At 38.9% G+C, this 15,053-nt stretch overlaps 1 protein-coding gene across 9 annotated transcripts in view; it reads right to left on the bottom strand.

The window, feature by feature from the left end:
• The window catches only part of LOC131130024 (discs large homolog 1-like protein), an 85,723-nt gene that overhangs the window by 51,568 nt on the left and 19,102 nt on the right, over positions 1–15,053 (bottom strand). For 4 of the 9 annotated variants that reach the window (XM_058074058.1, XM_058074059.1, XM_058074067.1 and 1 more), the window contains 2 exons: positions 9,398–9,742; positions 5,419–5,541 (listed from right to left, as the gene is read on the bottom strand). The exons of 2 other annotated variants lie outside the window; for them this stretch is intronic. In XM_058074058.1, the coding sequence (XP_057930041.1) occupies positions 5,419–5,541; positions 9,398–9,742 (468 nt within the window). Of the gene's footprint in view, positions 1–16; positions 2,524–5,418; positions 5,542–9,397; positions 9,743–15,053 lie in introns of those variants that run through there. 3 more of the 9 variants (XM_058074062.1, XM_058074060.1, XM_058074068.1) reach the window with 2 other exon arrangements.

Genomic DNA, 15,053 nt, shown 5'->3' with positions numbered 1-15,053 from the left:
ATGTGACTTGTGTTACCTGGTTTGAAGTAATACAGTCAGTGAAGGCACTCCTCTTGGAGAAGAACATAAGGAGCTGCTGCCAGCGAGAGGAGGAGGTAGAAGGAGAGGAGGAGGCAGGAGAGGAGGTGGAGGAGCTATGTGGAGGTGCCAGCTCCTCCGAAGAGCCACGCTTGGGTCCCAACTTTTGCTTGACTCCTATCCCTGCACCCTGACCTCCAGAGGTTCCACCTACCCTCCCACTACGGGGGTAAAGAGTATTGTTGCCAAAAATATAGTTCATCTTCGCTGCTGTCTGCTGTTGCTATTTCCTCTGAAAGGCAATCAAGTGTTCATGTTGTAGCACTTTTCCATTGCTTCATCCCGTTTCATTTGTTGATTCCTTGTTTTGTTCCCCCCCGAGTATGGATTTTGCCATCAAAGTAATAGTACAACCTTTTCATGCTACTTTCACCACATTCTGCAAAGAATTAACATGGCATTGTAAATTCAATTTCCTTTTATCGCTTCCCATCTCTTGTGCCTTTTTTAGCTCCACAAATATCATGAGAGCAGCTGGCAGATAAAGAGATTAGCATGAGGTAGAAAGTAAAAGCGTCCTTTTACATTTGGAACATCAGGCTTTCTTTGTGCATCCAGTCCGTTTGATCATCTGCTTTTCGTCTATCAATTCGTCCATCTTCCCAACTTCTGTCCTAGCCGGGAGAAAGCGCCAACATCTCCATTCCTAGAAATCTTCTGTCTTGAACCGGACCATCAAGAAACAGTGGACAGCGCGATAAGAAGTGTGGGCTGGACAGCATATGATAATTGATTTAAAGGAACTCACTCTTTTTCTCTGTCCTCTCCCAAACCCACCTCCTTCCCCACTTCCTCCTCTCCTCTCTGAGTGATGTTCCAAGGAGATGGCCAGTCAATCTCCCCTCTGCCTTTTTGTGCGCTCCCATTAAAAACGATTGGCTGGAGTATGGGGCAGATGAGTGGCTGGACAGATGAAAGGAAGCAGGTGGACGGATGAAGGCAAGAGGCAGAGCATCTGAAGTGGGAGGATGGTTTGAAGAATCATGCTGCAACTCTTTTGCTTCAACCCGTCCCTCCTACATATCTCATCTCACTCCAAGTCACTCTCTTCCCATCTCTCAGTACATTATTCCGTCTCTCTTCCTCTCTTTTCCTAACTCATCTCCACCCACCCTCTCTCTCTCTCTCTCTCGCTCTCTTTCTCTCCCTGTCTCTGCTAAATTGTCTTATACAGTCTTTTGAAGCTGCAATTTGACACCTCTGTGCCTTGGTCCCTGTCAGACACCATTACTAGTCTGTACTCCAACAACCAACATGACAACATGTATTATAAATGTACTCTCATGTGTGCACTTACAAAACAAACATGTGCATTGATGCGTGTTGCTGGTTGATGAGGTAAAGAAAAATAGTGAGTGTCACTTTCAAAATGCAGGATACATCATCATCTTGAAGCACGAAGCAAAAGCTAGCTTAAGTGCAAAATGAGAGACGGTCACCTAGTTATATCCAAATAGCACCAAATAAGTCTACTAATGTCAAGAGATGTGCAAACATCACTCGATAGGCTGTTTTAGTCTTTGCTTATGTTCTTCTCCTTAGGCTTTTTCCAGATACTGCAGCACCCAGCTCTCCCACACATTCACACTCACTTTCTCTCACATGAACACACATCCAAAAAGCACACAAAAATGCACGCAGAGACTTCAACAGGCTGTTTCCAGGCAGTGATTGAGATAAAAGAAGAGAGAAGAGACAGTCAGTGTCGTCAAAATTATCTCGCAAGTATGGCAGAAAGACTTGGAGCATTTAATCAGCATGCATGCATTGGGGAAGTACAGTCACCCTTTATCAAATACATTTCACACTTCCCTTTGCTGAAGTTAGTTAGCTTCGTATAATTAAACTGATTTTAGCAGAATTCTTACAATCCTGAGAGAACAATTGGCCAAACAGATCAGCAGCTATTGTATCCTCCCCTAAGGATTAACTGCAGGTGGAGCAGGACCCCTGTTACAGCTTCCTCCTGTGTTTCCTTGGGAACCATAACTATGGCAACAGCTTCCTGGGTCCCGAAGTACACCTGGTACTGGCTGATAAATGTACTATTTCTGAAGATCGAAAAATATGTTTGATGAGCCTTCTGAGAAGAAAACTGCTATACTAGAAAATAGAAAAAGGATTGAGGAGGGGTGCAGCGTCATAGCCTGTGTTTAGTGACATGCATACATTGATATTTGTTTACAATGAGACAGCCTGTTTGTGATCCCGTTTGAATAAGTCAGTGGGGGTCACTTAACTATTAGTGAATTGGCTAGGAGGCTGTTGGACATATTTTTTTTCCCATTTTTTAATGGCACACAATGAGGCATTGGCTAAAAATGCACGTAGCACACATTTGTGAAGTGCAATTCAGCCCCAATTAAAATCACAATCACTAACAATAACTGCAAAACACGGCAATTAGGATAATCCATAAAGCTAATTACAGACAGCATACAAACCCTCCATTCCTTTTTTTTTTATTTAGACAATATTTTTGCCTCATTTTTCATATGTATATATTAGCTAACCTTTTTTATTTTTCAAATATTTCTACTTTCTTCTTAACAGAGACCTATTATAATTTTTTCCACTTTTCTGACCAATAAATGTAGTTATAATGTTGTATTATCATGTTAAACAAAGCCAAAGTTTCAGTTAATGAGGTTTGTGCATTTGGAAGTGAGCCCTGAAAGAAGTTTGGGATGGCTGAAAAATGCTTGGTTTCAAAAGGCGTGGTAAAACTGCCCCTTTGTGATGTCACAGAGGAGTGGACTTACTGATATGGGCGGTGGCTGGAAGCCAGATAAGCTCTCTGCCCTCCACCAAGCTCTGAAACTCTGTTTACATTGCTAGGCTTGTACGGGAAAGCATTACCATTGCCATTGTCAATGTGTTGTTAAGAACAGAGCTCAATGTTGTAAATGTGCATTCAGGAGGAAGTGCCTGTTAACATGCAGTAAGTTCCAACTGAAACCAAATCATTAATTATACTAGCTATAGTTCTACCTATTGTATATAACTATGCAACATTGTACAATTCTATGGCATACTGGCTATATAACAAACACACGTTTTGTGTGCTTTTTTTCACTTTCCCCTCCCTCTCTTGTCAAATGTCATCTAGTGAATGCCAGCTTTATTAATATTTCAGGACCAATTAAATAAAAGCACACATCATGCATGTTTAATATCTAAAGACTGAGAGAGCAAACATTACCCTTATATCCTCCAAAGGTAGGTAAAGGCTAGTTATAGATTATTGAGCAGACAAGTGCACCTTCAATAAGGTTCATAAACCCTTTCTGTCAAATTGAAGTATTGTAAAAACTGTAATAAAATCCAAGATTTTTTAAGTATTTAATTGTCCATAGGTGCCCCGCTTTTATTTTGTAGAAATACCCATGTTCCTCATTTTTTTTTGTTCTGCCAACTGGCCTACTACTTTTTCCAGCAGATGGATTAGTACATGAACTGTACTGTGTGGGATCATTTGTGTAGTCATCATCTAATTTAGGAAGGAATTAACTTGTACTATCCTTACAAGTATGAACTTTTGTTGCCCTGGCTTTTAATGCAATTGTTAACATTCTTTGTTACAGTTTTTACGGGAGAGGTTGCATAATCCAGACAGTCAGGTCAGTGCTATAGTCTTTTACATTGGTTCATAACCATTTTTGGCTTGTCCCCAGCACTTCCATTAGGCCTTTGTTCGATTCTGGTAAGGGAAAAGCTTTGTCAGTCTCCCCTGGTAAATACTTATATATAGAGGGCTATATAATCTATACCAGTGGATTACAATTTGGGGCTTTACTGAATGGAGTTTAAGTAGTGCATGTATGAGAAAACCTCAAAACCTGTATGATCAAGATTCTCAGAAGCAAAGGGAATGATGCTCCTCACTAAAAAATACACTTACTATATGCAAATTGTGGTAAAACAAATTATTTTCACGATTCTTGATTTCTATTACAGCATCAGCAGGAGGGAATGGGGATTTGGGGCGGGGGTTATTCGGCTAACTGACAGGGTGATTAACATACAGCACTATCTGCCCTGAGTCTCTTCATCTGTCTGCCAGTAATTCTCTCTTTATCCAATCTCTTGCCACTCCTTAGTCCTCTCTGACTTTCCTCCCATCCTAATTAGCCGCATTATCTTAATGACTAAGAGCCACTAAGGTCTCTGTGTGACCTTTGCGTCTCACCGTATATATGTGCTGGATACAAACAGCCATTGTTTACATGAGGTTATTTCAGGAATGAATGCTATGTCGCTATTCTGACTGACTGATCTAATTATCTTTATTGCCATATTGAATTGAAGAGTGAATTGTTTGATACCAACTATTTTGATGACCTGTTAACTTTGAAACTGTGAAAGTGAAATACTAATCATTAGAATTTAGTACATGTGATTACCCTGCCTCTCGGCCGAAAAGACATCTTGCATGGGCTCCAGGGTACCCATGACCCTAGTAAAGACAAGCATTACAGAAAATGGATCGATGAGTGCATAAATAGTGTTTAGTATAGTATAGTATAGTTATATATTTGATAATGGCTGCACAGCAGTCAAGTGGTTAGTGCGCAGGCCTCACAGCTAGGAGACCCGAGTTCAATTCCACCCTCGGCCATCTGTGTGTGGAGTTTGCATGTTCTCCCAGTGCATGCGTGGGATTTCTCTGGGTACTCCGGTTTCCTCCCACATTCCAAAAACATGCTAGGTTAACTGGCGACTCCAAATTGTCCATAGGATATAAATGTGAGTGTGAATGGTTGTTTGTCTATATGTACCCTGTGATTGACTGGCGACCAGTCCAGGGTGTACCCCGCCTCTCGCTCAAAGACAGCTGGGATAGGCTCCAGCACCCTCGTGAGGATAAGCGGTAGAAAATGAATGAATGAATAAATATTTGATAATAAGTGGTAGATCATTTTGACTTGTGACTTGCATGGTGAAAAAGTGCGTGTACCCCTGATATACATGTACAATGTACATAAATATACGAAATATATGTTTATAGTAGGAGGTAGATCTTTAGGACTCCAGGCTGAACAAGTGTGAGCACCCCCGCTGTAAACAGTATAAATGCATAGAGAGTTTTACATAAGGATGCCCTCCACTCAACAGAGATTGGCTTACACCTCTGCTGCCGCCAACTGTTTCAAAAATGTAACTACATCTAATGTGACAGTATGCCTTGTATAAAACTTTGATATCAATAATATATTAACATATTCAATGTGATGTGCATGGTACAAAAAACACAAAAGCAACCAATGACCAAAAAAAATGTTTAGAAATATATTATAATGCAATGTTTAACACATGCAACAGACTCAGAGGTAGCTTTACCTTGTAGCGGGCATGGCTTTTAGAATAGAGGGAGGAGAATGGTGGGGCTAGGGCTTCATTCATATTGTCCCCCTGTAGGTAAGGCCGCACCTCACCATCAAATGGAGCATCTGGAGATTCTTCCTATGATGTATAGACATCAGCATTGTATAACTCACCACAGACAGGTGTTTTTTTGGCAGATACCAATTAGTATAAAGCAAGGAGAGAAACATGCACACATCAATTATATGGATATACCCTTGTCAGTTTTCCCTCTTATTTTTTTTCCTTTTTATGGAGATGTCCGGCCCAAAGTACATGGTGGAACAGGTTAGAACATGGTTGCTATACAACCTTACACTCTCTATATGGATTATTTATAAAGGGTATACATTACATACATTTCCAATTAAATGAAAAAGAAGGAAAGGGTGTGTTTTTCTCATGCAACAGCGAAACAGACACAGACTGAGTGCAAATAAAGAAGTGAGAAAGGAACATGTACATGGGGAGAACAAGATGGCAGACCCATCTGTCATACAGAAGCATGCCAGATGAAGCAACTTGGGAAGGTGGAGTGCTTAAAATAACCAATGCATATTCACCAACAGCGACAAACAATTACAATGTGATAGGGATGTTCTTAATTTTTCTTAGTATGTGGACTTTACAAGACAATGAAGGATGATCAGGAAGAATCTGATCAAATGTGTTGGAGGACTGCAAAACTCAGAACAAATGAGGGCAGCATTTTACAACCCTTGCTATAGTTGCATAGTATACAGTCACAACATGCACATCAATGGATTCAAACCATCCACCTCAGTGATGCCAGGAGGAGTTTTAAATGGAGCGTTGGAGTGCGGTGTCATACCACAAGGTGGCGCTACACAGCAATAGTTTCATGACAGTGGGTTCTATATTCTTCTGTTTTTTGTCCCATTAGTTTATTGTATTTACTTGTTTGGTTCTCCCCAGGGTTTTTGAGTTTGGTTTGTCTTGTCTCCATTCCATGTATTGTGATAACTCATCCATGGCAAACTGTTGTTGTTTTCCATACAAATAAACCATCAAGATCCACAAGACACTGGCAAATATACAGTGAAGTAAAGCTGGGTGAAAACATTTCAAAATCTGTTTGTCCTGCTCTATTTACACTCTAATTATGGAATCTGCAGAGTTGTGAAAGGTTTGCTTTTGCTGATGTGAGTGTTTACAAGTGAAATTTGCCGCCAGATGTAATTGTTTGATGTTACTTGACGCTGCATATATTTTACTGAAATCTATGAGTCCAAGATGTGACCAAGTTTCCCCGAAAAAGTGAATGCCCAAGAGTGTCTCAACTAAGATGAAGAAAGAGTCCAAACACTACCTGGTCATACTACAGGGTCATGCAAAATGATCTGACACATTTGTAGGTTAAATAAAAGGCAAATAAAGTAAAGAAACAAAAAAGTGTTTTTATTTTTGAAAAGTATAATGCCATTTTTTTCATACGATGCCATTTTGCTTTGTTTCTTTATAATGCCATTGTTTTTTCGTTTCTTTTTCAGTTGCTGCCATGAATTGGACTGGTGAGCATCGCGCTTTCATTGTGGAAACGTTTATCAAAACAAACAAATCTGTAACTGCAACACAACGAGCGTTCCGTTTGCACTTCAATCTTGGTAGACATGATCCTGTACCAGCTCGAAACACGGTTACCAACTTCAGAGCTACTGTATCTGCATTGAAACCTCGCACCCCCAGAACTGATTTAAATTCATTAATTCATGATTTTCTACCGCTTTTCTTCACGAGGGTCGCGGGGGGTGCTGGAGCCTATCCCAGCTCACATTCATACCTACGGACAACTTGGAGTCGCCAATTAACCTAGCATGTTTTTGGAATGTGGGAGGAAACCGTAGTACCCGGAGAAAACTCACACATGCACGGGGAGAACATGCAAACTCCACACAGAGATGGCCGAGGGTGGAATTGAACCCTGGTCTCCTAGCTGTGAGGTCTGCGCACTAACCACTCGACCGCCGAGGAGCTCCCTGATTTAAATTTTAAAACATAATGTAAATAGAATAGCATTATATGTACTTTTAGAAAATAAAAACACTTTTTTGTTTCTTTACTGTATTTGCCTTTTATTTAACCTACAAATGTGTCAAATCATTTTGCCTGACCCTGTATATACCAGTGTTGTGCAGTCTGGGCCTGCAAGGCCTTCTCTGCTGGCCTAAACACTATCAGAAGCATGGGCATACATTTACAACTTGTATTGTATTCTACAAAATCAGTATTTGTTCCATTTATTTCAGATTATCAGATTTTAGCTTCTATTTGTTGCCATGTTATCCTAATCTGACAGGGGCTTTCTATTACTATTACTGTACACTTCAGATTGACCTCACAGGGCCTACAGTGACATCAGCACGTATCTTTCCTCAGATTGGTTGATCTACAAAATAGTTCTATGAGCCAATTTATAAATGCTGCTTACTGCTTCGGGTAATGCCGTAGTGTAGATGTTTGGAGTTGTATGAACCCTTAATTACTGAGCCGTTCCTTGTACGCTCCTTACATTTGGCTGAGCGTAAACTTTGCAAGAACCAACGTATCACCGATTGCTTTTGTGGTGATCCAAGTTCCAATTGGCAATTTGTTGAATTTCCTTTCCAGGTAATATTGCCAATGTGTGACATGCGCAACTGTGGTTTGAGACCCTGGCCTGGTCCTTTTTATCATCTTTTTTTTAATTAGTGTCTGCTGAAAAAAAATTCCACCCAGTTAAGTCCCCACTGAAGGCTCAGGTACCAAATGCAACATTGCTAATGTATATACTGTACATATAGATGTGCAGAGGATAGGCAAGAAAAAATATAAAGTGAGCAAGACATTATAGCACAGCATATGGAAATGGGCCACATTACAAAAACTGGGAGAAATATTCCCACGGTACCAAAATAGCTCAGTGCATACAAATGTACGTCAGTATTTAAAGTTTGAAAAATTGAAATTCTACATTGGTTTGCACTCAAAACTAAAAAAGGTTGCGTTGCCTCTACAAGCGGATCAAAAATAGAAGGAAGAACACTAAGAACATAGATCTCCATCACAATTCACCTAGATACTACTACTACAGTGTTAAATTACTGCAGCTTATTTGACATTGCAAATATGGTATATTTTATTGAAGTCACATACAATTCTCAGAGTTTTTCTGTTTTGTTTAAAGGAGACATGTTGTGCTTTTTGTCTGAGCATGCTTGTGACAAGCCTTGGTCAAATTAAGGATTCAAAAAATTACAGTACACTTAAAATCCTGTCTCGTCAGCTCTGTTCAAAGTAGCCAGTTTTAGAGGGCTTTTTTGAGCCACTGCTCACCTCGCTCCCCTCTATGGCGCAGTGCTACAGCAGTCTGATGTAATGTGGGTCCTTTAAGGGGGTGAGGGAACAAGTAAGCCGCTTGTTGCTTACTTGTTCCCTACAGTGCGGCGCATGTTGCATGTTGTAATAAAAAAAAAAAAAACAGAAAGAAAGAAGGAGATTATCCCACATGTGAAGACATTACAGACTTCAGCCTTGGAGCTGCAGATGGATCAAGGTCTTGAGACCCAACAAAAAATGTGTCTAAAATAATCCCTAAAAACTATAAATAAAATGGATCCACTTTGGTCTGGTGTTCTTGGTGCCTGGGACATAGCCCTTTTTTATGTCACAATTGCTGAAAGCTATATAGGACACATTAAAAAGTCATAAGTCATAATATGTCCCCTTTAATGATAATAACTTTTGGGGAAAAAAGTATTCTTTCAATTTAAATATCTTAAACACTTGTTTTGTATTTTCTACCCTCACAAATTAATATTAATATATTTTTAAATCAATCTTTAATTTTTCCCCATGGTCAATCAAGAAGGCTTTGACAAATGACCAATCCATAGTTGTCAGTGATGCATTCCAACTTGCAAGCTAAAACTTAAAAAAAAAAAAAATCAGGAGTTACCTGAGCAGGTTCGATGTGTGTGTGAGTGACGTATCCGTGGACGTGCTGAATCTGAGAGAGCTGTCGCTCCGCAACCTGAACAAGCTCTGCCCCCCGGAGATCACAGTGTCGCCTGAGAGATCCATCTCTCATTAGTGATCTTTCCACATCTCTTCCCATATCTCTCTCCAAAGTTCCAGTTCCCCCGCCCTCTCTTCTCCAGGTCCCCTGATCCATCCCATCCCTCCCGAGAGTCCCTCCATCAGTCAGCTCTCCGGCAACTCCCATAGGGTGCTGAAGACAGGTATGCTGGTGAAATTTTGGTGCACCTAGGGATGCCCCTTCTTCTTCTGGGTATCGATACTTCTAGGGTAGGAGGATGAGGGATGAGTTTGGGAGCAAAGTGATAAGAAAAGAGGTGAAATGGAAGAAAGAGAGGAAAATGTAAGGAGGAAGTAGAAATGAGTAAGGTAAGGATTTGTAAAAATAGTGGTGATGAAAGGTACAGTAAGGTATAACAGGGAGGAAGAGAAAAGAGTAAAGCAGCTTTAGTTATAAGACAAGATACAGAGGCAGAAATAGTTAAGATGCAAAAAAATAGAAAATAGAGATTTGTATCTGTGAGTACCACACGTCTTTGCTTTATTGATGTATGACATTCATTTAGGGGTGTCATGGAATTTAGTCAGGTGGGAGAGCAGGTCTATATCCAGAATGAGACAAACCATTTCATTGTATATAAAGGTAATATGATTTCCCAAATTTAATGAGAATAGTAAGTGGGAGACAATCTTGCCACAGGGGATAACTGTGTGAATTTCAAAACTCTTTCCCAACTAAGGTTACACTTGGTCTAATTGTCCTGTATCATAGCATATTGTAAAATGATCAACCATAGGTGCCAAAGTTAACCTCTTTCAGTGGTGCTAGGGCCGTGGAAGTACACAATGCTTTGGTAATGGTCATGGTAATGGTTTAATTGTATTGCATACAAGCATTCATGCATGCATACAAGCTACAGTGGAAATATCACATATGATACAATTCACAGTTCCACATGTCCAAAATGAGTAGGAAGAAGTAAAGCTTATTTAATCCTACCACCCAACCTCATCCGTTGCTGTACATTTATTCCTGCACATATGTGATCATTTTGGTATAGAAAAGTGATAAGTTAATGTAACGATATGGTAATATAATTGTCAAGGTTTTTCTACAATCATAATAAATAATAATATTATAATCAATAAAACAATACATATATTGTAATAAATACAAGCACGGTATGGAGTAGGAGTGCACAATAATTATCAAACTGATACTGGTGGGGTCAATATGAGGAATTATGACATCATACTGATAAATCCCATAACATTATAAAATAGCAATGCAAGATTACCTGTACTGTGCTGTAGGTGGGTTAGCATGAGAAAATCAAACGCTCCTTTTCTAACGGCCCGGAGCTCACATGTAAACAAACATGGCGTCATCTTATCCAGTACATAAAATGCCAGCATCACTACAATGCCCGGGGATTGTTCCTATCGCCATTGTGTTTGAAAAGTGCAAAAAAGGTTTGCACAAATTACAATTAAATCCAAATATGAATATTAGTAGATATAAAATGTTAGCAATCATTGTTTTATCGGTTATCATTATCGGTATCGGCTTGAAAAAAATATTATGCGTCCCTAGTATGGTGAACTGACACAAGTCAATCAACCGTTTATGTGCCAGTATACTTAAACATGGTGTGCACTGCTTGGTGTGAATGTGACACTATTCACACATGGACATTGTTTTTCTTGCATAACAATCAATATACATACATAAGATACAGAAATGGCAACGTAGATCTATGGTTATCGTACTCATTTTGTCTTATAACAGTGTGGTGTGACTTTATGAAATACGTTACCTTAAAACACTTAATGCATAGTGTCCTATGCATGGAATATTGTCATTACAGTACATATTAGGGTCCTCACATTTCTCCTTTGCCCTTTACTGTTTTTAATTTTCACAGTTGACTTGCTAATGCATGCACACATACACTCAATAGTAAAATTGTATATTGTTTTGTATAATATTATTGTATATATTATATATAGTACCTATATTATATTGTATATTAGATGGCATAAGAGCAGAATCAAGTATGAAAGGACAATGACACAAATTATGTCTATTTTTACACTATGCTGTGTGCCCGTGGGTAGCTTCACACACAGCTTTTTTGGAAAGCAAGACATTCCTTATTAGGATATAGCCTGCTGAAAACCCCATTGAGCAGAAAATACAAAAACACACGCAGATCATCGGTGTATGTCAGCCAGAGAAACATGACTAGATTGGCAGCAAACAATGCAGCAGGACCATAGTGTATTCCCGCGCAAAGGTTGAATCTGTGTGTATTTTTTTATCTGTGTGTATGTGTGTCAGAGTAAAAACAAGTGTTAGTCATGCTTGGTGAGATATGAAAGAGCAGGGGATCCTCTGCCGTAAGGGACTTCTCCACACACGCACAAATGTGCCTTCATGGTTTTTTTTTCTTCTTCCTTTTTTTTCTCTACCTCTCATATTACACTCAACCTCTTACATTCATATTTCTGTGATCAAAGCTTGAACATTTTCAGTAGATGCTACAACATAAAAGATATACTGGTAGACTGCTTTAATGCATTATGTTCACAAGTAATATGATGTGTTGTTGGTTGAGGTAACGGTGTTTACTGTACAGTCTTTAAGTTAACTTCACAATTGATAGGTTTGGCTTCTTTAACGTAACAAATGCAATAATTGATGTAGCATCTTCTTTCATTTAGCTCAAGTGAACAGACTGAATACATCAGTATTTGTAAGATGACACGTATATATTGTCAACACTGTTTGGAGCCAGCCATGGCATGTTCAACATGATCGAGTGAAAAAAGTTATCCTCCTGTTCTGTGTGGAAGTGGTACGTTTTTGTATTCTTACTTTGTCTTTCTTCACCACTATGTTTAAAACCCTTTCGTAAGTTTATAATAAACACATTGGAGGCCAACTAGTCAGCTCAGATGTTGATATACGTATAGTTAAAGCAGCGGCCATTTCTTATGTCCCTTTGCACAATGTGGTGTAAACAAAAATAGTGTGAGAGTGCAGAGGTGACTATAGGGATGTTATTTCATATCTATGGTGGTCTAACAATGGTAAAAAAATATATATTTAGAAAATCATAAACAGGTTTTTGATGTTCTAACTATAAAAATATTCAATTTATTACTATTGAATCACAGTAGGCATCCAGAACAAATTAACCAATTAACTGCAGTCGAGACTTTCATACTTTGCACTTTGGCCTTATACGGAAAATTGTGCCACATAAAAACATCCAGCTTTCTAACTATTAGTCATGATTTTTTAAATGACATTTGTACGGTTTATGGTATTTTTCCTTTAATTGTATCAATTACACAGCATATTTCTGTATTTGTGTTATTTTGTTCATTTGTGAAATGCGTTCAGTGGCATCATAATAAATAATAACATAATAATGGCAGCTACCCATAAAACCCTCAAACCCTAAAATATTAATGACACAATTTATTACATTTTTTTTTCTTACACAACCATAAACACAGTGAGTAAATATATCGTTTTCATTGTGTTGCATACTTTAATGACCTCAGTTGTCTCTCTATCTCTGTGCCATTCATTCTGCAGTTGACTCTGCCTGCCTCCATCTACTCGGATGACACAATGAAGTGATTTAATAGGACAGAAGTAAAGCCTATACACTGTATTAGATCTTAACTGCTGAAGCTGACACACATGCACACACATACACATACGTATATGGTAATTGTAGAATTGTTGTGACTCTTTCATTTCAAAGCATTGCAAATACTAGAATACCACATCCCAAAGAAATATACAACCTATGCCATGTTACTGTTTGCTACGATGAGTTTGTCTTTTTTTAAAGACTTTTTGTTGTGCATGGATGCAGCTCGTCCTTTTGGGGTTACCATCACAGAGTGTACAGTTCTTCTCCTTGAAAAGCACTGTTCCTTCAGCTCCTGTGTGGAACTTAAATGTTTTATGTCCACTCAAGAGTTTCAAACAACTTCACAAGAGTGTTTTGCAATTTTTCGTAAGTGCTCATCCCCTAAGTGTTGTCTGGTGTTATGTAATATGAAGTCAGAATAGTCAAGAGGAATAAAGTTGTATTCCTTTCACATGGGTTAGAAAGGAGCAGACTACTCAAAGTCCATTAAGTGACTTCAATTTGCATTAGTGAATTATTACTTGAGGTTACTTTAATTATGATTGAGGAATCCATGCCTCATGGGAAACATTTTATCTCGGCAAAATAGTCATTACAAAATCATAAGTAACAGTCCACTGAAAAATGTGCACAAAGGCCGTTTCAAACACTAACTCGTCACGCGTCACACTCGCCGCACGTCACACATCATCATCTAAAGCTTTTCAAAGTGCCACCCCCGGTGAAACATTTTGCAAAATAAGCAAACTTATATCACTCTCACCCACACACGGCAGGCATGCTTGTTCTGAATGCTGCAACAGGGGCGGAGCTGATCCACACAAAGGTGCGTTTTAAAGAAAGTATTGGTCGATGTCAATACTATCCTTTTTCACTGATATCGGCTGATACCGATCAGTGGCCGATCGATCAGAGCACCTCTAGTACATGGCGTTCATTCTACATGCAGTTCAGGTATTAGTCCAGTTAGCATTTGCTATCAAACACTACATATTATAAAAGATATTAAAAAATATTTTAAAAATCTATTATAAAAATATATTAAAATGATTATGCAAAAAACAATGCAGCAGAAGTCAAGGTATAACATATTAAAAAAGTTCGAACAATGCGTACATTTTTCAACTAATCATGAAGTATTAGTTTAAAAAAACAAAAGTGTAGAAAACACAGTTCCATAATGGAGTTCATGATGCAAAACCGAGCCATCAAACAACAGACATTTTTTCTACATACAGTAAGAAGCCTTTACAAGTGAACAAACAATTTTTGCTATGTAGCTACCGCTAAGTTAGTTTATCTGTACACTTTACCGCAGGGGCAGCAAACAGCAAATCAGGAGGGGAGCGCAATGTCAGCTGACTGGTGACAAAAATTACAAAATTACGTTTATGTCATGGGTGACGCATGCTGCTCTTGACTAATACATGCAGTTAAATTATAAACTGGGGCCATTCAGCATGTCAACGCCGGTCACTTATTACTTGAACAAAACATAACTGGAACTCTCAAGTTGTATATTTATAATCCAAAGGTGAAACTTGGAAATAATTCCAGACCATCAGAAGAAACCAAATACTGATATGAACCAATATCTAATTTTTATGCCAATAGCGGCCAAAGTTATCGGACATCCTTATTTGGAAAGCGTTATTTGCAAAGACGGTGACCTCGGCCAAGTGGAAGAACAGCCCTGACCTGGAGCATTCATGCCACTAGACTGCTACCCTGCCACCAGTCCACCCTAGAACTGTTATTAATCTAATTCTGTAACTGTAACTTTTGGTGTGTCCATCACTTCCAGTGCCAGTTCACTGCCCCCAGTTCATCTCTCCCAGTTTCCAGTTCAGCAAGTCTCCAGTTAGTCAACTCAATTACGCTTTCCCTTCTACACAAGCCTCGCTC

Source organism: Doryrhamphus excisus, chromosome 5 (assembly GCF_030265055.1).
Source record: "Doryrhamphus excisus isolate RoL2022-K1 chromosome 5, RoL_Dexc_1.0, whole genome shotgun sequence".
Lineage (NCBI taxonomy): Eukaryota > Metazoa > Chordata > Actinopteri > Syngnathiformes > Syngnathidae > Doryrhamphus > Doryrhamphus excisus.
The sequence above is the reverse complement of the archived record's forward strand: the minus strand, read 5'-3'. Positions and strand labels throughout refer to the sequence as shown.